The 19,605-nt window shown below is 42.6% G+C and overlaps 1 protein-coding gene across 13 annotated transcripts in view; it reads right to left on the bottom strand.

Moving 5' to 3' along the window:
* The window catches only part of kmt2cb (lysine (K)-specific methyltransferase 2Cb), a 66,516-nt gene that overhangs the window by 7,949 nt on the left and 38,962 nt on the right, over positions 1-19,605 (bottom strand). For 5 of the 13 annotated variants that reach the window (XM_023272737.3, XM_023272738.3, XM_023272747.3 and 2 more), the window contains 24 exons: positions 18,587-18,779; positions 16,639-16,731; positions 16,314-16,361; positions 15,023-15,163; positions 14,352-14,384; positions 13,769-13,915; positions 13,530-13,671; positions 13,181-13,416; positions 12,889-12,962; positions 11,777-11,974; positions 9,566-11,548; positions 8,408-8,721; positions 6,685-8,270; positions 6,456-6,567; positions 6,255-6,321; positions 6,092-6,152; positions 5,728-5,960; positions 3,283-4,917; positions 2,856-3,047; positions 1,790-1,954; positions 1,552-1,681; positions 1,166-1,313; positions 889-1,073; positions 248-384 (listed from right to left, as the gene is read on the bottom strand). In XM_023272737.3, coding sequence (XP_023128505.2) covers positions 248-384; positions 889-1,073; positions 1,166-1,313; positions 1,552-1,681; positions 1,790-1,954; positions 2,856-3,047; positions 3,283-4,917; positions 5,728-5,960; positions 6,092-6,152; positions 6,255-6,321; positions 6,456-6,567; positions 6,685-8,270; positions 8,408-8,721; positions 9,566-11,548; positions 11,777-11,974; positions 12,889-12,962; positions 13,181-13,416; positions 13,530-13,671; positions 13,769-13,915; positions 14,352-14,384; positions 15,023-15,163; positions 16,314-16,361; positions 16,639-16,731; positions 18,587-18,779 — 8,253 coding nt within the window. The remainder of the gene's footprint in view (positions 1-247; positions 385-888; positions 1,074-1,165; positions 1,314-1,551; positions 1,682-1,789; positions 1,955-2,855; positions 3,048-3,282; positions 4,918-5,727; positions 5,961-6,091; positions 6,153-6,254; positions 6,322-6,455; positions 6,568-6,684; positions 8,271-8,407; positions 8,722-9,565; positions 11,549-11,776; positions 11,975-12,888; positions 12,963-13,180; positions 13,417-13,529; positions 13,672-13,768; positions 13,916-14,351; positions 14,385-15,022; positions 15,164-16,313; positions 16,362-16,638; positions 16,732-18,586; positions 18,780-19,605) is intronic. The other 8 variants (XM_023272744.3, XM_023272745.3, XM_023272739.3 and 5 more) reach the window with 7 other exon arrangements.

Here is a 19,605-nt window from a genome sequence, read left to right as displayed (position 1 = left end):
CAAACATTCATAATTGAAGTATTACCAGAAAGCTGTGTAATTTCTTTAATTAGATTCTGATGAATGAAAACAAACATAACCTGTAAAAATAACTATTTGTAAAGGTGATATAGTTTTCATTTAATTACTGACTGATTAGTCAGATTTTGCCCATTTTGCATGTTATGGAGTGATAAAACTAAACAAAAAAGTACGACTAAAATCGATGTTGAATTTCTTTGAAACTAAATAATTTCAGTGTTCTTACCTCAGCTGCAGCTGGTCTCAGCGTGATAGCTACAGAAACCAGCCCTTGTTTGGAATCATTAGACATGGGGCCAAAGGGGGAGCCAAAGAACATCGAAGAAGGTTCAGTCTTGATATCCTGCAGTTTAATCTCTGACCCTAGAGAATAAAAAAGAAGTATATTCTTTAAAATTGCCACAGTGTTAATCTCTGAATACACTACAGGACGAACACAGACAACTGACTTGCACATGCTTTTATACATAGCACAGCCGAGAATATATGTGTATGTGGACACATTCTGGACATACACTCAAGCAAACCTGATAGTGACCTTCAGTAATAAAAAGAGCACCTTGGTGTTCGACTGAGCAACAGTAAAACAACTTTGTGCAACAAGGGGAAGGGCGTGGGCATAATCCAGTACATAAATTATTATATATACACAAGCATCCAGTTTTGTGTTGTGATGCATGCATAGTCACTGTCCTTGCTATGTGTACACATGCAGTTTCTCCAATTTTGGACTGTACATGGATCATGCAGACTGAGGAAAATGACCAAATACACATCACATGGACCCTTACAGATATGCGGATGTGAAAACTATAGCTTGGCCTTAAAAGTGGAGTTGTGTTTCAACTGTAGGGAGTGGGTGTTTACCTTTCCCATCAGGTGCCGGAAGCATGGGGAGGACAGGAGACAGGCAGGGGGATGGCGGCTCTTCCTTCACCAGAGACAGATCTGGGTAGCGACTGATCTCCATGCCAACTACGCTTTCAGGAGATGAAGATGGTACAAAACTGTCAGGTGTGTCCCTGTCCTTGCAAGGCTCCTGTCCTCTGTTACTGTTAATAAAGAAACACAACATTAACCACCATGGTCAAAACCATATAAATTATAACATGATGCACATCAAGTATTGTTACTTTTCCGTTACCTGAGCTCCTCCTGGTTGTTGTGAGGAGGAGTGGGAAGGGAGGCTGGAACATCCACAGTTTTAGGCCCTTGAGCAATAGCTCGGGCTAGAAGGTCTTCCTCAGTCCTAAATGGGACATGCAGCGGCTTTGGGACCAGGCCTTTGGAGACTGTAGAGAAACAGTGTCAATATGCATGCACACACTAAGATTATATAAGATAATGGCAATATTTATTATATGATTTCTGCTATTTTCCTGAAAAGGTTTTAAGATTATAGTAACATGATATAGTAGGATGAAAAAACCAACAGTACGAACAAATTTTTAGGGCAGTCTATGTGGAAGAAATAATTCTTCCCAAGTCTTCAAAAAAATAACATAAAAATACAGCCTCCTGAGTGCTTACCCATGGCAGCAGCTTTGCTGGCCAGCTCTTCTGTTGTGGCAAATCCGTTGATCATTTTCTGTCGGTTCACAGGTGGTGGGGTGGGAGGAAGAGACGCTGGCGGCGTTGGTGGATTACTCAAGTTACTCTGCTGTGGGAGTTAGAACCAATGCAATGTCAGCACACTATGCTGCAGACATACTTAACAGACAACCCTCGGTGTACTTTGTCTCCCCTTAGTAAGGCAGCCAGATCTCACCTTGTAAGCCAGTTGGGAGTAATAGTCAGAGACTCCATCAAGTGAGGCACTGCCAAAAGTACCAGACAAGAGGTTCTCGCCATTAAGCTGCCCGCTGCCATAGGGAGCGAAATGGGCAAAGTTGACCCCAATCAGTGGTTCCATTAGGGGCAACAGGGAGAGCTGCTGTGTCAGGAGAGAATACAACCAGGTGTAATGTCAGGAGAGATGTCAAAAGAGGACTGTTGTTACACAAACCACAGCCACGACAACAACTCAAAGTTCGCAATGCACGCATGTTCATCTTCACTGTAATGTAGCTGCACTTTCAGTGTTTTTTCAAAATCAAATAAACCCTTAATCAAAATGTTTTTCATTTAAAAAAGCTGATTTTAAGCATTAGTTGTCTATTTGGTATCGTTCTGCAGTCCCTCTGCCTCTTGTGAAAGATTTTTTAAAAAAAAATTAACCTTGGATGTAGTCTGACCTTCCTGAATGGCCTTGAGTTTGGAGTGAGTACTGAAAAAAATATTTATAAAGTTTAATCTCTGGTCCAGCTGTCTTCCTTGTAGCAGACCACAGATCAAGGCAGGTAAATAAGTGATATATTCCAGCTCAAGGCCACACAATTATCATAATTTCTGATTTTCCCAAATCCATGTTGTACTTGTCAGAAACTACCATGTTAAGTACAAGCTCATTTAGGCTTTGCTAAGCTGCATTAAACACAATGATCTGGTGATATTGTACTGTATTTCTAATTAGTTAGTCGGCTTCATAAAGCTGAAATGAATAAGCCTCAGTCAACGAGGGACTTACAATATAAGTACAAATCCCTTGAATAATAACAGCTTCTAATACCTGGGTGTGCAACTGTCATCTTGCAAGTACATAATTACAGTAATATGCTTATGATATGTGAAATTAGTGTCTATGCACTCAGCAGAGACAATTTTCTTTTCTGCCAGTAACTAATACTGTGAAATTTGGAATAAAGCAATCTGATTTTAAGCTACAATCTTTCTTTGTTTTTTTAAAGACATGCAGTGTATGAGGAGCAGATGATAGGATGTAAAATTAAACCTACCTGTTTTATTTGGGTCATTACAGTGTCAGGGCCGGGGTGCATCAGTTGCCTCTCGTCCCCTTCCTTCTTTCTCTTCTTGTAGCGAGAGGCAGGTTTGTCCCCTCCTTTTGGTGCCCTCTTATTCCTCCCTTTCTTCTTCTCCTGCTCAGGAAGCAGAGGTCCAGGAAAGTCAGTGGTGCCATCTGAGTATGCCTGGAGATAATAAAAGGATGTTGTTGCCTTAAAAATCTCATGCAAAGTTAAAATTATTTGAACAGCATTATTACTTGAAGTTATATATTTCCAAACACATAACTATGACTCATACCAATTCAAGTATGATGCGCCTCCCATCTGAATAACTCTGAATCACTTAGCCTGTGCATGACTCACTATATTGTTCACCCCCTCAGTGCTCTATAACTGTATGACTAATGCAAACACTGACCCCATTGCTGTCCATGGAGGTTTGCCGCAGCAGGTTTTTGCAGTCAGTGGTCTCATCCTCCTCTGGGCGCAGGATTTCCTCTGACCTCTGTTGGGACAATCCAGGTGGAGGTGTACTCTTGTTCTTCAGGAGGTGTTTCAGGAGTTCATTGCCAGCCTCCCCCTTGCTGGGACTTTGCCCGGGAGGGAAGGGTGACACACTCCCTTTATTACCCTCTTCCTTCACAGAGCTTATTTCTGAGCCAGTGGACCCCTCTCTTGGCCCATGACACTCACTGGCATCAGTCTGCTCCAGTTTGATGTTGTTGAGGATCCTTTCATGCTCCTGAGCTTGGGTTCTTGACGTGTCTAATGACAGACCAGGTTGTCCAGATTGTCCTCCAGAAAGCTGTCTCTCAAGCTCTGAGTGACTGGGGGTGGAAGATAAGGGGGACCTTGACAAGTCCTGGTCTCCAAAGAGATGGGTGTTTCTGGTTGGAGTTGAGGAGGTGTCTGAGACACATGGTGTGAGAGGGGCTGTGAGGTCTGAGTGTGGAGTTGAAGGTGTCTTGACTGAATCTGCGTCATCATCTTTTTTCTTTTTGCGGTTTCTCTTCTTTTTCCCTTTCTCATCTGGGATGATGTTGGAGTAGAGTTGAATAAGAGACTGACCTGAGCCTGGAAAGTTAGATGGTAGAGGTGTCGCTGTATCAAATGGTGGACCCTCACCTGGCATCTGAAGCATCATTCCTGCTCCACTGAACTGACGAGGCCTGGGCTGACTGTGAGGAAAATTAGGTCCTTGTAGGACAACATTATCAGGCCCTAAACCTGGACCCATCTCTGGTGGCATCATCCCATTGCCCATCATAGCCCTCCTTTCACCTTGCATAAATGTTCCAGGTGGTGAGCCCATACCAGGCTGCATGCCCTGCTGCTGGGGGAACATTGGTCCAAGTTGTTGCTGTTGTTGCAGGTGGGGCCTTTGAGGCTGCATGAAATCCTGTGGCAACTCTGCATTAAAAAATGGCATCTGAGAGAGTGGCGCCATGTTCCCATCTGGTCCCATCATCCCTTGCTGCTCCATTTCCATACGATGTTTTAGGGCTCTCTGACGTTCAACTTCCTGCATGAGCTGCACCCGCTGTCTCTCCTGCTGCTCCCTGAGCCTCTCCCTCCTCTCACGCTCCTGGAAGCCTTCACTGAAAGGGTTGTTGTCATCAAACTTCACACCACCTGCCTGCATGGGTTTTACACTGCCTGGTGGAGCGGATGGTGCCTGAGGCTCCACAGGCATTTGAGGGTGCTGAGGTATGCTTCCCATTGGCATAGGTAGAGGCTGGCCTGAATTTCCCACAGGTACCTGAGGGGGCATTATAGGTGGCATTCCTGGTCCACCCATGGGCATAGAAGCACCGGGATGCCAGCCAGGCGGGGGGTTGGGCATACGTGGAGGTGCATTTGGCTGGCCAGGATGAAGCGGCATCTGCATCATGGGGTTCATAGGAGGCTGGACCATTGGTGGCCCACTGGGCACCATGGCAGCAGGGCCAGGCACTGGGTGCATCCCAGGCATCATCGGCGTCATATTGTTTTGCTGCTGTTTCACTCGGTACTCCTCTATAAGCTCAGCATGCTCCTTCTGCTGCTTGCGGATCTGAATGAAGACAAAGTTTAAAAAATGACAATTGTGAAATAATTATGTATGGCTTGCAACATGTTTTATCACCTTTAAAAGATAAACTTATGAGCAAACATGTTTCCTCAAGGGAAGACGATGAATGATTTCACGTTCAAATACAAATTGAAGAATTTAACTTTATCACACAAGTTGGAAAGTGAAGAGCATTTTTTCAGCAGTGAACTTTTATGAAGCCAAAGCAGGTTGACAGCTGCAGCGGAGATTGAAGTAACCTCTGTGTTTTGAATTCTCTTGTTTGTTTGGATATTATTTTCTCGTCTGTTTGTGAAGAAAATAGTTACTTTGGTGTATACCCCATTCCTAGACTAAGTCTAAATAAATTAGACGAATATTTAATACTAATTAGGTCTACTACAAAGATAAAATATGGTCAGTGCTTCTAACCCTGACAACTTAACAATGCAAAAAGAATCTAAAGTAATGAAAACAATGAACAGACAGAGAAATAAGTCTTTCTATATGCATGTATATGGTTTGATCTTACCCTTACACCAATGACAGTGTTTCTTTTTTTAGTTACATAATACTGATTCATGCAAGTCTTTCCATCCTCGTTTAGACCTTATTTCAACACAACATGCTGTCCTTATCAACGTTCTCATTATACTGGCTGGAGGTCCAGATAGCTGTTCTTGGGCTATCTCTACTGTAAACATTAAAATCCAGCTCACAGGACCAATGAAAGGACAATGCTTAAGGCAGAAACTGTAAGGAGTAGGGGTGAGATAGAATCCTACGGTGGAGCTTGACAGGCCGAGCATTTACCTGCTCCAGTTGTTTCTGCACTACACCCTGCTGCTCTGTGACATGTTTGAGCTGCTCAGCATCCTCCTCAGGGAACTCTCTCCCTGCCTTCTTAGCTGTTCTCTGCTTGGCAGACAGTGCTTTCTTAGACTTCCTGTGAGCTCCGATCTTCTCTTCCAGAAACTTCTGCTGCATTTGAAGTAGTTGCTGAGTCTCCTGGAGCCACTCCTCATACTGAGCCCTCTGAGCATTGTCTAAAAGAAGAAAAAAAAATCTTTTCTTAGCTATCTTGACAGTATAAATAACAAACATCTTTATATTTCAAAGCTTAACAGACCTTCAAACCAAAACACTGAAAATGCATAGAAATTTTTAGAAAACTTACTGACAAATCCTGGTCCAAAGTTTGGAGGATTTGGTCTTGCTACTTGTGTCAACTTGCCATCCTGATAACAAGATAAACATGGATTTTATTATATATTTGCAAACGTGACATTTAGCATTATATAGTTCTAAGACAATATCTAAGCAGATTAGCTGACAATTACCTGTCCAACAACCTGAGGAGGCAGTGGTGTGCTTTCTGGACAAGGTGGTACAGGGGCCGGAGGAAACCTGTGACACCAACACCATGGCAATTTAAAAATAAGCATTACATTAGCAATTCTCATTTATAGTGGCACAGTATCCCAACACAATAGATATAATCCCACTTCAAACACTGACATGGCGCAAAATTTACTTGTTACCTGTTCATGACCATCGGAGTCATTCCCATGTTGTTCTGAACCATGACTTTGTTGATGCCTTTTAGGGCAACCATTTTGGCTTTCATGATTGGGTCAGTGATGGCATCAAAATCTGCAAATGATAAACACTGCACTGTCAGAAATAATCAATATGTTAAAAAAAAAGAGTGATAATCTCAAACACTGACCAATTTTATCACCTAAAAGAAGTGGCTTAAAAATATTTTACCAATGTTTGGAAAGAAGGAGTCACTGGAGCGCTGTCGTATCATGGCTTGCATCTGCCTCTGCTGCTGTTGCTCCTGCCTCTCCTGGTCCAGGAGGTCCTGTAATAGGAGCGGCTGTTCCTCCAGCAGAAGAGGACGCTGGCTATGTGGACCCATTGCCTGGTTCAACAATGTCTGCTGGGCCTGACTCAAACCACTCTGGTCCACTCCAGGGGTCAGCCCCACCTGATGGTCTGCCGCAAAACCAGTCATTGAAACTTCTCCAGCAGTGGCGGTGTCCGGTATTGTTTGGCTAATTGAAAGTCCAGAGGTATGCGGAGTGTCAGTAACTTGGTTCTGTTGGGCCATAAGATTACCTCCTTGATTGACAGTTTCAACAATTGGATTTAATGACTGCTCCTCAGGCTGCTGCTTAATGAGTAAACTAGATAGGACTGGGGTGGAGTCAGAGAGCACTCCCTGCTGGTTTGAGATTAAGGTGTTTCCATCAGCTTGCTGGTCTACGATCTCTGGTGGCTTCTGGCAGTCTTTGACCTCTGTTTTAATTTCCTGCCTAGGTGCCAAAGAAGCAGAGTCGTGATTTCCAGAGATTTCCAGCTTGACTTCAGCTGAAGACTGCTCACCTGTAGGCTCTGATTTTGCCAGTACAGATGCTGAACTGGATGAAGCCTCAATTCCAGTGTTTGCATTTTTGTTGACATCTGTGGTGTCAGCATTATCATCCATTGGATCACTGAGATCCAGTTCCTCATTAAACATGTCTTTCTTGATGTCATCTAGGTCAGGGTCTGTATAAGCGATGATGTCAAATTTTCCAGATGTTAAGAAATCATCAAGGTGTAGGTCATTGGTTTCTAGATCTAGGTCTTTTCCATCTTCAGGATCCAAATTCAAGTTTTCCAAGTCAGCATCTACCAGATCTTTCACCTCCACATCCTCTAGATCTTTGACTGCTGATTCTTCTGCATCCAGTTTCTCCTCCACAGCTTCACTACTGGTCACTGAGACAGCCTCAGTCTGCCCAGCAGGGGCTGCAGACAAGATCATGGACGCTGCCATGTTCGGGGTCTCATTTGAAGCAGGCTGGCTCATGGATCTCATCAATGGAGACTGTTTGAGTGTGCTGATGCCTGGCATCTGGGTTTGCTGATGAAGATTGTCCATGCTAGCAGAGAGCTGCAAATGGCCAGTCTGGCTGGCCATAGGGTCTACCATTCTGGGCCCTTGACTTAAAGGGAACCTTGAATCAGGTGCTCCTGGAAAGCCTGCTGGCCTTTGACCCTGCAAGTTGGGATCGATGTTGCCTCCTTGCATAGCGCCAGCGGGAAATGGCATGCGTGACCTGTTTTCGACTGCTCTGTGTCGCAGCTCAATAAAGGGCTGGCCCATTATGTTGTGCTGTTGCACTGGCATACTACGTGGTGGGAAATGCTGGGGAAGACCCATTGGGTTTCCTCCCATACTTTTTGCCATTTCAGCAGACATGGACCGTCTCATTTGAGGAGGAACGTCCTGCATTGGGTGTTGCCCCCGTGGAAAAAAGTCTTGAGCCCCATGAGGTCCTAAAACCCCGGGTGGAAATGCAAATCTAAAGCAGGACAAGAGAATATGTAAACAATGAGAAAGGTCAGAGCATGATTATTAGAAAGCGATGTTATTAATTACATAAAATTATGGAATTAACAGCATACATACAAAAGCAATGAAAAGAGTTTTAACACAAACCTTGGACCCTGATGTCTCAGATTAGGATCTCCAGGATGTGGGCCCCGGGGCATTTGTCCTTCATTGGCAAAAGGGCCACGCTGATCCCCTGGAAAAGGTCCAGGGAACCTCATTGGCCCTCTCATGGGTCCTTGTCCAGGATAAGGTGGAGGAGGCCGATTGAACATTTCCCCCGGTTGACCATGACCCTCCTGGGGCCAAGGCCTTGGGGTTCCTGGAGGTAGGTTGCCAGCAGGCTCCTGAGGGCCCCTCTCCTGTCGAATGGCACTTCTCTGTTGCTGCTGCTTGAGGATTAGTTCTCTAATTCGTTGTCGCTACAAAACAGAACAAGACATTTATGGAGATTAAAGCATTTCTAAACATAAGATTAATAAGCCACATATAGCTTACAATAACACTCAATGACCAGCTATTTAGAGTTCATTTTGGTCTAATTATGCTACACAGTTAATGTGTAACTTGGCCATCATTGCTTTCTGACATAAAAAAAACATCTTATTCAGAAGGACTGTTGAAATCAAGGCATTTGGCACTACTGAAGAATAGCATGCAATAAAAAATGTTTTGTTGTATATGCTGCTTCCTGTTTATTTTTTGTTCCTTTTGTATTTCTGTAAGTGTATGTTATATGTCTAAACCTGTGAATAAATTGTTATGAATAGGTTAGTGTAAGACAACATAAAACGTCGTAGTTAGATAATTAGACAGGCAATAAACAAACCCTCAGTATTCAGAAAATAAAATAAAGCCAAATGTAGAATTATTACTAATTACATCTTTCGTAACTGTCCATTTTATTGTATACACTAACTTGCCAGTGTAGCTTTGATTTAGTATGGACAGATGCACACTTACGGTTCTTCCCTGTACAGTTCTACAGGGATTACAGCAGATGTTTCATAGTATTGGTAATCATTTATTGGTGGTAAATATTGAAACCTGTATAGTCGACTTACTGCTTTTAATGTGAAGATATAATATATAACCCCAATAATAACTAATAGCAATGATGGTCAAACTTCAAAATATGACCCAAGATGTTAGAAAATCTTGTCTAAAAACTCTGAAAGAAATGAACAGCAAAAATATATATATTCCAAGAGTAAATGTATGAATGATAGGATTCAGAAAAGAACATAAACCACAGTTTTCTTATACCTGTCTGAGTCTTTCCTCACTCTCAGCAAGAGCAACACCTTGAGCCTCAGAGGATGCGCCAGGCATCTGTGGGTTGTTGGACAGTTGGGCCGGGTCTTGAGGGCCTGTTCCACTGTTACTCACAACTGACTGATCTTTCATTTCCATTTTCTCTGTTGACTGTGGACGAGGCGTCATGGGGGCTTGTTCAAATGGGTCATGGACAGGTGTTTGACTGGGTCTTCTGGAGGGTGAAAATCCATCTTCTGAAACGCTAGGGTGTTTTGTTTGTGAGTCTGGATGAGGGAAGGGCTCTTGAAGCCTGCCTTGGGATGTGGAGAAAGGATCCTGGCTTGCCATTGGTCCTGGCCTTGGTCCAGACCTGTTGAGTCCATCAGGACCAGGCCTTGGGGTCCCTGGAGGTTGAGCGTACGGGTCATTAAGCATTGGTCTGGGGGCCCCAGGCTGGGAAAATATGTCACTACTACCTGGCCTTGATGTCCCAGGTGTACTAGTAAATGGCTCTATTGGACCCCTCTGGCTACCTGGTGACTTGGAAAACCTTTCTCCTACAGAGGGCCGTGGAGTACCTGGTGGCTGAGCATAAGGGTCCATTGAGTGGGAAGGTGACATCCTTTGTCCAGGGTGGGACTGATGAGAGAACTGGTTCATCCCACCGGGGCGAGGAGTAGCAGGAGCCTGCATGTAGGGGTCTGAAGATGGGCTAGGGGTGTTTGATGGCTGACCATAGTTGTCATGTGGACGTGGGGTTCCAGGGGGGCGAGCATAAGGTTCAAAAAATGGTCGAGGTTGAGCACCAGGATCATTAACAGATCGTTGGTTACCTGTAGGCTGAGAGAAATGGTCAGTTGGTGGCTTATTGGGAGCAGAGGGCTGGGCAAAGGGGTCATACGTGAAGTGGTCAGGCCTTGGAGTGGAAGGTGCATGTGCATAAGGATTCCTTGACATTTGAGTCATTGGTCCCGGCTGAGCAAATGAGTGCCCCTGAGGATGATGCTGACCCATTCTAGGAGGACTAGTGAAACTGTCATTCCCAGATGGTCTTGGGGTATGTGGTGGCTGTGCGTAAGGGTCATTCTGCTGATTCTGTGAGAATCTGTCAGAAGGATGTGGACCTGGTCGAGTGAAGTGGTCCTGAGCCTGTGGTGGGGGCATAGGTGTTTTGAACAGAGGGACAGAGCCAGACTCATTACTTCCAGGGATTGGTGTTAGTAGAGGTCTTGAGTAAGGGTCAGACAAGATCATCCTGTTCTGGGCCATGCGCTGATAGGCATCATTTCTTATCATGGGCCTTGAATATGGGTCTCTGCCTGGAGAACCCATTGGGGGCCTTCCCTGAGCAGCCTGACTGCCCCTAGGAGGACCCATTGGCTTCAGGAAAGGGTCCATTTCCCCAGATGGTCTTGGGGTGTCAGGAGGTTTAGCATAAGGGTCATTGCTCATAGATGTCGGAGAGCCAAAAGATTCATGAGCAGGAGAGGGCCTTCCTCTGTCTTGCTGCTCCATCAAGGAGGTGGGGGATTTACCAGATTCCACTGGCATTCTGCGACAAGCATTTGGTCCAAGAGTTGGTGGTCTTGGGGTCCCAACCATCTTGGCATATGGGTCCCATGGAGAAGAGGGTCTGGAACCAGAAGAACCCGGCGAGAATACCTGTGGAGACTGAGGTTGGGAGGATGGGCCAGACGGAGGTGGAGGAGGGGGTCGTAAGAATACATCCTCTGGAGGACCAGAAGTGGGCGTCCCTGGTAGTTGCGGTCTGGCAAAACTTTCTTTAGGATTGAGCTGCTGCATTGGGGACATGCTGCCATTACTGGGCTGTGAAGCTGGGCTCTGGTTACCACTGTTGTTGCCATCTCCCTCTGACTGGCTGGTCTGCTGCTGCTGTTGCTGCTGCTGCTGCTGAAGTTGCTCATTCTTAACTTGCTCCAGTTTCTGAGTAGCTTCAATTTTTGCTTGCTGTTTGCTTTTCTGCCTCATTTGCTGTTGAAAGGACAGAGTGAAAAGAAAGATGAAATGTCAAAAATGATGCAGAAATTATCAGTCTCATGCAAAATATGAACTGGACCTACTAACCACCAATGTCATCAGGGTTAATGTGGAGGATAGTGCAGTTGTTTAGGGAGCTTTACTAAAGCACCACTTCTTAGCTGTCTTAATATAAAGTGGACCTGCCGCTGCATTCCCTGACTTCATTGCATACCCTCTTACCTGTCTAAACTTCCACTCTTGTTCATGCTCTGACTCTTTTGGTTTCAAAGGGTCTTTAAACAGGAGTTCTGTGTCTAGTGGTATGTTGGGATCAAACACCTCAGGGGGCTGTTGCTGTGGGTGGTGCCTCTTCACCGTCTCATTCGACATCTGGACTTTGTTGATGCGCAGGGCTGCTCGGTTATCTCTTGCCTTTTGCTAAACAGCAAATCAATCACAATAGCAAAAAAAACAAAAAACACATCAGGCATAAACATTTCATAAACAAGACTGCAGAAAAAAGGTTACCTGTGCAAATCTAATTCTTTGTATTAAGTGTAACAAAAAAAAAATTCACTCATGCTACTACAAAAACTAGTGTGGAAAGTTCTCATTTGGAGAAATTTCTCTTTTATAGCATTTATTTAAACTGGTTATGGCCTAGGGAAACTTGCATTGGCAGATAAGGTTATATCAAAAACTCAAAATAGCATGACAGATAAGAAGTCTGACTTTCATATTTTACAAGCCATAGTACACTGACAATGTACAAGAAACATGTATTCTGTGCTGCTGGATTGTCTTTTTCACGTACACCCTTTAGTATTTTGACTTCCATTAAACAAATATGTTTTTGCACAGCCAAGAACCATTTTTATATTGTATATGCAGCACTGGAGGGAGGAAATTCAGATATCTCAAAAGCTGCCTGATCACACCTTGCATGTTTGACAATGACTGGGGTGTCAAAGTGGGACATTAAATGAAAAGCTATGAGAACCAAATGTAACCATGTAACCAGTATTTAAATATCGTAAAAATTACTAGAGTAGAGTGTGGATATTTGACTGTGGTCTCTGCCAGGTAAAATTACTTGTAGCGAACTTAATTACTGAGACCATTGTGAATTCTAACACTAAGCAGGGCTTACTGTGTTAATTAGTTCATCTGTGAATGGCCGGATTTCAAACTGCATTGGCAAAAGTCAAGAGGCCAGATACAGGACTCTACCTTTTGCATACTAATGTCAGTGCAAGTGGTAGTGACAGTTTGGTGTTTCACATGGATCAAAGAGTTTAGGCTTTGACATAGTTGAAGAAAACTGGCAAATTCAACAGTATGAGTGATCTTACCACATACGGGGCCCTGTCTTGTGAACTAGCTTTCCTCCAAAGTTTTGCAATTTGCTTTACTCTTGTAGACCAGTCTGTTGGAAGAATAAGAGGGGCAGTTGTCATGCCAACAAGTTTCAAAGCACATATAAGGTGTTTTTTGTACTGTTTGGATAAAACAATACAGTGGCTACCAAACAATAGCCAGAAAGGAAGCAGACATAGCATAAATGATGACACAAATAAGACAAGTCAATAAAAAACAAGGACAAAAGGAAGAAAATGCACCGGAGTATTAGAGACATATACTAACCTGGGTACTCTTCTTTGAGGTTGGGGAAATTGATATTAGTATATAGAACAGGTGCGACAGTGGCTAGTTCTCCAAGTGTCTCTTCCTTCTCCCACTTGAGTGTACTCCTTTGGGCATTTGACATGGCTTCAATCTCTCCCTCAGGCATAAATGCAGGGGCTGTAGGGCCGAGACCATGTGCAGGGGAAGGCCGTTGACCAACTGCCTCTCTCTGCATCTGGTTAAACTTTCTATCCCTGTAGCACCAAGGGAAACAGCTCGAGGTAAAATTTACTGATTTTAGAGGAAAATCTGTTTTAATAAAACTGTAAGTGATTTAATATTTTAAGAAAAAGAAGCAATACATTACCTTGGATTGTCAGTGAAAGGCATACGGTTAAGGGGGGAGAAATTTTCTGGGATGCAGGGCCCCGCTCCAGGATTTGTAGGGAAACGTTGGTTTGGTCCCATCATACCATTGATCATTGGCATCCTTGGAAACATGGAATTCCCTATACAAATGATTTAAGAGGTGAATACACACACTGACTTTTCCAAAGCATCATCTAATGTCTATGTCTGGCCATGTGGAGGTGATTAATGACGAACCTGCGTTAGGGTGAGGCATACTAGTGCCAGGTGTGGCAGGGAGGGGCCCTGGACCCTGGGGGTGAGGCACCTGTGGTGGAGGTGGTTGGCTTGTGCTGGGGCTAAGGACCGCTGTGAAGAGATCCTCCACATCCTTGCCTTCCAGCTCTGTAAGACAGTGTGGCAACACAATGTTGTGCATGTGGCTTATATATAATAAACTGTACAGTCATTATTAAGACCTCCCGTACGCTTTAGACATACTGATGCCAAATAGTGTCATGTATTCACATTTCAAACTTATTAGAAAAAGGCCATTTAAAGATGATCCATTACAACATACTGATGGAAAAAAAAATCAGACAAGAATTTCAAGAATAATTGAATAACTTTATATGGCAATAAATTCATTACCTTTATTATGAGAGATGACTGATTTTCATAATTTATTGCCTTAAAGACAATTGTGCAGTTTATCTCACTAACCTATATAACATTACGGTGGTCTAAGATCTTTAACTACACTGCAATGGGAGGTCACCAAAAAGTCAGATTAATTACCAAACCTTAGTTTTACAAAAAAAAAAAAGAATGAATTACAAACCTGGAATTTTGTAAAGTTTGCTGAGAATTGATTCTGAAACAAAGAAAAAATAGAGAAAAATGATCATTATTTTGAAATTTTGAATTCACAGTAAAACACGTGTTTTTATGTTTGCAGCTGCATTTCCACTAAAAGCCTGGAGAACGTCTGGATCCAAGGACTAATGTATGGGAACTTTCTACGGAAGTAAATGTTTCTTTGACCCTTTGTTATCTGTGTTTCCACTGTCAGATGGCTGTTAAAAAAGCAACAGCTGTCTTATGATATACTTTTGTTGTGTGTGGCAAAGCAAAAATATGATGACTAAAACGACAAAAAAATTTAAGTTTCTCATTCTGGTTCACCATTTCAAGTCTCCACTGCATATCTAATTTTTATAAAGCTCTGGACTTTGTCATCAGTCGCTCTATCATAGGACTTCCTCTCTAGCTGTACGGTATTGAGTCAAAGCACAACGAACTAAAACAAAACAAGCAGCAAAGTTCAGGGCTGTATGTCCCAGCCTGAAAGTTCCTGAATATGCAGAGCAAGGGCTTTATAAGGGGTAAAACAAGATTTCCAGTGGAAAGGAAGGTAGAGGAAATCAATTTCTCAATTGACCCTTAATCCCGCTGTAAAGTTTCCATCTTGGAAATACGGCTAAAGACGGATGCCTGATCTACCACACTGACCATCAGTGACCATCTTGTCTAGCTCTGGGCTGAGAATGCCGTCCAGGGGTTCCTCTGGGAGCGTTCGAGGTGTCCTTCGGCCAGCCTGAGACTGAGGCGTGACTGGGGAACCGTCTGCCAGGGGCCCAATGTCCAGACCAGCTGTGGAAACACACACAGACATACAAAAATAAATCACAACACGGACGCACAAACACACACACACACGAAGCAACCAACCGACAAACGGCCAAGAACGTGATCATAAATATAGACTTGAAGTGAGAACACGTTTATCATCTTAACAGCCTGTGGAATGCAATCACAACTGAACAGTATATGATTACAGCTCCTTGGGGTTCCTGTGTTGCTTAAAATTAGTGTTTGGGGAACTGTGACAAGACAGACAGGCCAGACTAATTCTCAGCAGAGACACACAAACACCTAAAGGTTTGTGATGAAAAATATTGCTCTGACTCAATCAATCACATTAGTCTTTTGCAGTAAATTAATCTCAAGGAAGACATGCAACTTTTTTTAATTTTTAAATTACTAAACCAGACCAAAAAAAACCCCACATGAACAATCTGGGTAACTGAATTACTGTCAAATCGATATATGTCAGGATTTGAAAAACTTGCTACATTACAAAGTGTCAGTATCAATGAAAAAAAAAAAAAATCCTACTCTTGTCTGAAACTTTACATTTTTAGGTTGTATTAATAGGACTGCATTTTCTACCACTAAAAGGATGGTGGAATATATTAGTAATATCTGTATGGGTGTATCTGTATTAAAACTACATTTTAAAAGCCTTTAGAACATTTATCATGAACAGCGCAATTTTTTACAAAGAATGAAGGACATGGACTGCAGAGCTTTTTGTCATCAAGCCATAAGAATGAGAACAGAGGACCTTCACCATCTTCAGGAACTGGAAAGACATTTGCCAAGGCCTCTCACTCTCTTAACCACTTGGTTCTTAACTGCTGATGTCTTGAATGCTAGAATGTCCTTGTCAGTTTGTTTCTTTGCTATCTTGGAGACATCTTCGATGAAGACAGATATGAATTTGTGAAAGGGTATAGGAGACTCACGAACAAAGACTGACACACCATACGCATCGGAGTGAATACTGTGCACTGTGTTAGGTAAGCACTAAGCAGAATATGAGTGTTAAAACAATCTGAAATGGTTGAGAAAAGCTAAGTATGAAGCAGCTTATACACATGCACACTTAAAGAGAGACAGGCACTGTTAAGAGAGGAAGAATGCACTAAAGCAAGGGATTAGTAGGCCATAGCACCCTTACCAAAAGGAGGAGGTGAGCTGTCAACCTGGAAGGGGCAAAAATCAAGACCTACAAGAACCCAAAACCAGATACGAATGAGTGACAAAATAGTGAAGACAGAACAAGCACAACACGCTTCAGACAATGCAAACAAACAAAAGATAAAACCAAAGGTGAATTTAAAAAAAAGTATTGTTAAAGAATGTGACAATAAGAAAAAAATCATTAAGGTGGTGAAAGCAAAATAAATCTGCTCTCTGGGGAAACTTCTGAATGAGAAACCCACAGCTAGGTGACTACAAATAAATTCTTGCCACTGTCAGTGCCTTTGAGATATATGACGCACCAGAGTCACTGCTTGGCTTTCCGAGCATTCCCAAGATGTCTGCATCAGTGTTCAGAACATCAGATAGATCAACTAATGGTTCCTCAGACGTCTCTGTAGATGGGGGAAAAAAGGAAGAAACAAAAACAAAAGGAAAACAGAAAGAAAACCAAACTGTCACAAATCATAATTGATGGTAATGAACGGACATGAGAGTGTGATTTGGAACCATTTGTTTGGATGCCAAATGCAGAATTCGCTCGATTAAACATAAAAAGAAACCCTGACAGCATTCAAATCTACCACATGAAATTTATCTTCCAAAAATATTTAAAAGTGAATTTCCTTGAAATAATGCCACAGATATGAACTGTAATGCCGGGATGTGAAAAACGTGATGAAGATGGAATCTCCGTTTCCCTTCTTAAACACTGCGGACTTGATCAATACTGTTGTTCCAGCACTTGATTTAGATAACTGTGACTTATTTGGCCTCTAGTTTTTTCTCACTTAAAATAATGAAAAGAAGGACTTGCTTACAGATTTGTGTTCTATGTCTCATTTCCCCATCTCTGTATTGTTCAATTTTCTTCTAACAGTTTAGTTGATTTTTTTTTTTTATTACATGGCAACACACCATTGTCTGAACTGCAAAATCTGCATTTTTTAAACATCCAGTATGAACCACTTACAATATTATCATATCTTTAATTTAACAACTCTAATGGTTACAAGTAATTGCATGTCAAACTCATTTTTATGTAACAATCTTGTTACTACTGATTAATTAATGTTTTCTACACTGGTCTTTGTGACTGAGTTCTAAACTATACTACTCTCAGATAAATGTATGTCCCACATACAGATAAATTAATTCATTAAAAACAGATTTGTGACTGAGTAGAAGAATTTTGGGTATTTTAGTTACTTGGAAACTAACCAAAGAGAGAACCATCAGTCAGACTCTGTATCCCTGTTCACAGTGATTTGATTTGTAACATGCAAATGATTCAAATCTCATACTATGACATTGTCAGTTTATTTCCACTGATTGCAAGCCACTGGTTGTAACATAAACTCTTAAAAACATTTGTCTCAGGCATATCTGCTTGAATGGCGTGCAGGTAGCAGGAGGGATGTGCAGTCTCTGTTCGCTGCTGATTAGACAGTGTTAAGCGGCAGCACTGCATTGTATCATGTAGGGTGAAATAATATCTATGTTAAACTTAAAATCTTCATTCACAGCAAATATTTTATTAGTCTTTGGGCATCTGGAAAGAGTTGGCAAAGAATGCATAATACCTTTTCCATTTGGATTCAGTCTTTTCAAGTTACTGTTACTGTTGTGTTTCAGGCATGTGGCCTTTTGTTTTCTGGCTGCACAACCATTCAGGTCAGTACAAAGGGCATGTACCACTTTTTGAAAAACTGAGAAAAAAATAATCAAAAGAGCAAGAGACACAGAGTGAGTGGGCGGGCGAGACAGAGTGAGCTCGGAAAAGAGAACACAAACTGAAACTTTTATTATTTAATGAAATTGTCTTTGGTTTAGCCATAATGTAAATGCAGCTGCAGTTACAAAATCTGAATACCGAAAACCAGAGATTAACCTCAGACACTGACTTTGTCTCGTTTGAATGGGTGAAATGTAGTTTGAGCATGTGTTTAATGAAAACGTGTCATTTATTCCCGCATGAAAACGGTCAGTGCTCTCGTTGGTTCAGGAGATTAGAAGTGACAAAGGAGAGAAATTCAGGGAATAAGAGACCTCGTTGGGGGCCAAAATAAAAATAAATACAATATACCAATGTTGCATCATACATTTTCAACACCTGCATTGATTCCTTTCCACCACTGGTCTAACTGATCCGTACTCTTTTTATTGGGGGTCAGAAATATTCATTACAATGCATTGCTTTGAGTTAATACATCTCTCATCCTGGCGAACACAAGCTATGTGTATACATACGTGCTGCTGCCGGTCTGGCGGGAAGGGATGCTGTTGAGGCGCTGAGCAGAGGATCTGATGAGGGGTCCAGAAAGCTGGTAGTGGGATGCTTCCTCTCCACTTGGCTTTGTCCATCTTCCAGTAAGCCTGATTCGACCCCCTGCTGCCTGCTCTGTTTGCTTTTGTCCAGCAGGTCCTTTCCGAAGAAAGCCTCCTGAACATGACAACACATTGCACCAGTCACTTCATTGTTGACACATTTCTTGTTCATGTTTTCTTGAGGAAGCGTCACTTTATCTTTCATGGCAACACTTTGGGAAACACATCACTATGTCAGAGAAATTATTCAGCATCCTTTGAAGGCCCATGAGAACTGAAGTGAAACAGAGAACCTCAGAAATCAACAGTCACGCTGCTGTTGACTTCACCTATGTGAGCATACACGTCCACCAACCTTTTATACCCACAAGTCATCTACTACCCTCAACAACATGTATCTGCAGCTCACTGCTGCTCCGAGACATTAAAAGCCCAACGTGTAGCTATCTCAATAATTAATGAAATGTGCTCCACTGTGTCGGACCTTTAGGTTACACTGAACATCCCCCCTTCTCTCCCGTACCATGGTGGGATAAAGAGCAGCACTGACAGCTGCCGGTGGCTTAATGCACATCGCATATCTATGTTTCAGCCAACACAAGGTGACACTGAGATACTGGCTAGGGATAAGGAGCCTTGAAGTCATCTCCGGTTAAGCTTTTGTTTGTCAATTCACAACTAAGAAAGGAGCCATTTTAAAGAATATGATCAGAGACAAGTATCCTCCACGGTGAGTTCCTTTAGGCTGTTCCCTTTCAAAAAAGCTCACAGACGGGGCACTGTGCACCAAAGTTCTGTAAGTGGTTTCCAGGGAATGCACTTTGGATTCTCAACCTTCCCAAGGGTGAGATAAAACACATTTTATGAAGATATGGCATGACATGACCAGACAATCTGTGCATATAAATGCTCCATTTGCATAACAATAAAAATTGATTTTG

The sequence above is a fragment of the Amphiprion ocellaris genome, chromosome 10 (genome assembly GCF_022539595.1).
Source record: "Amphiprion ocellaris isolate individual 3 ecotype Okinawa chromosome 10, ASM2253959v1, whole genome shotgun sequence".
Lineage (NCBI taxonomy): Eukaryota > Metazoa > Chordata > Actinopteri > Pomacentridae > Amphiprion > Amphiprion ocellaris.
The sequence above is the reverse complement of the archived record's forward strand: the minus strand, read 5'-3'. Positions and strand labels throughout refer to the sequence as shown.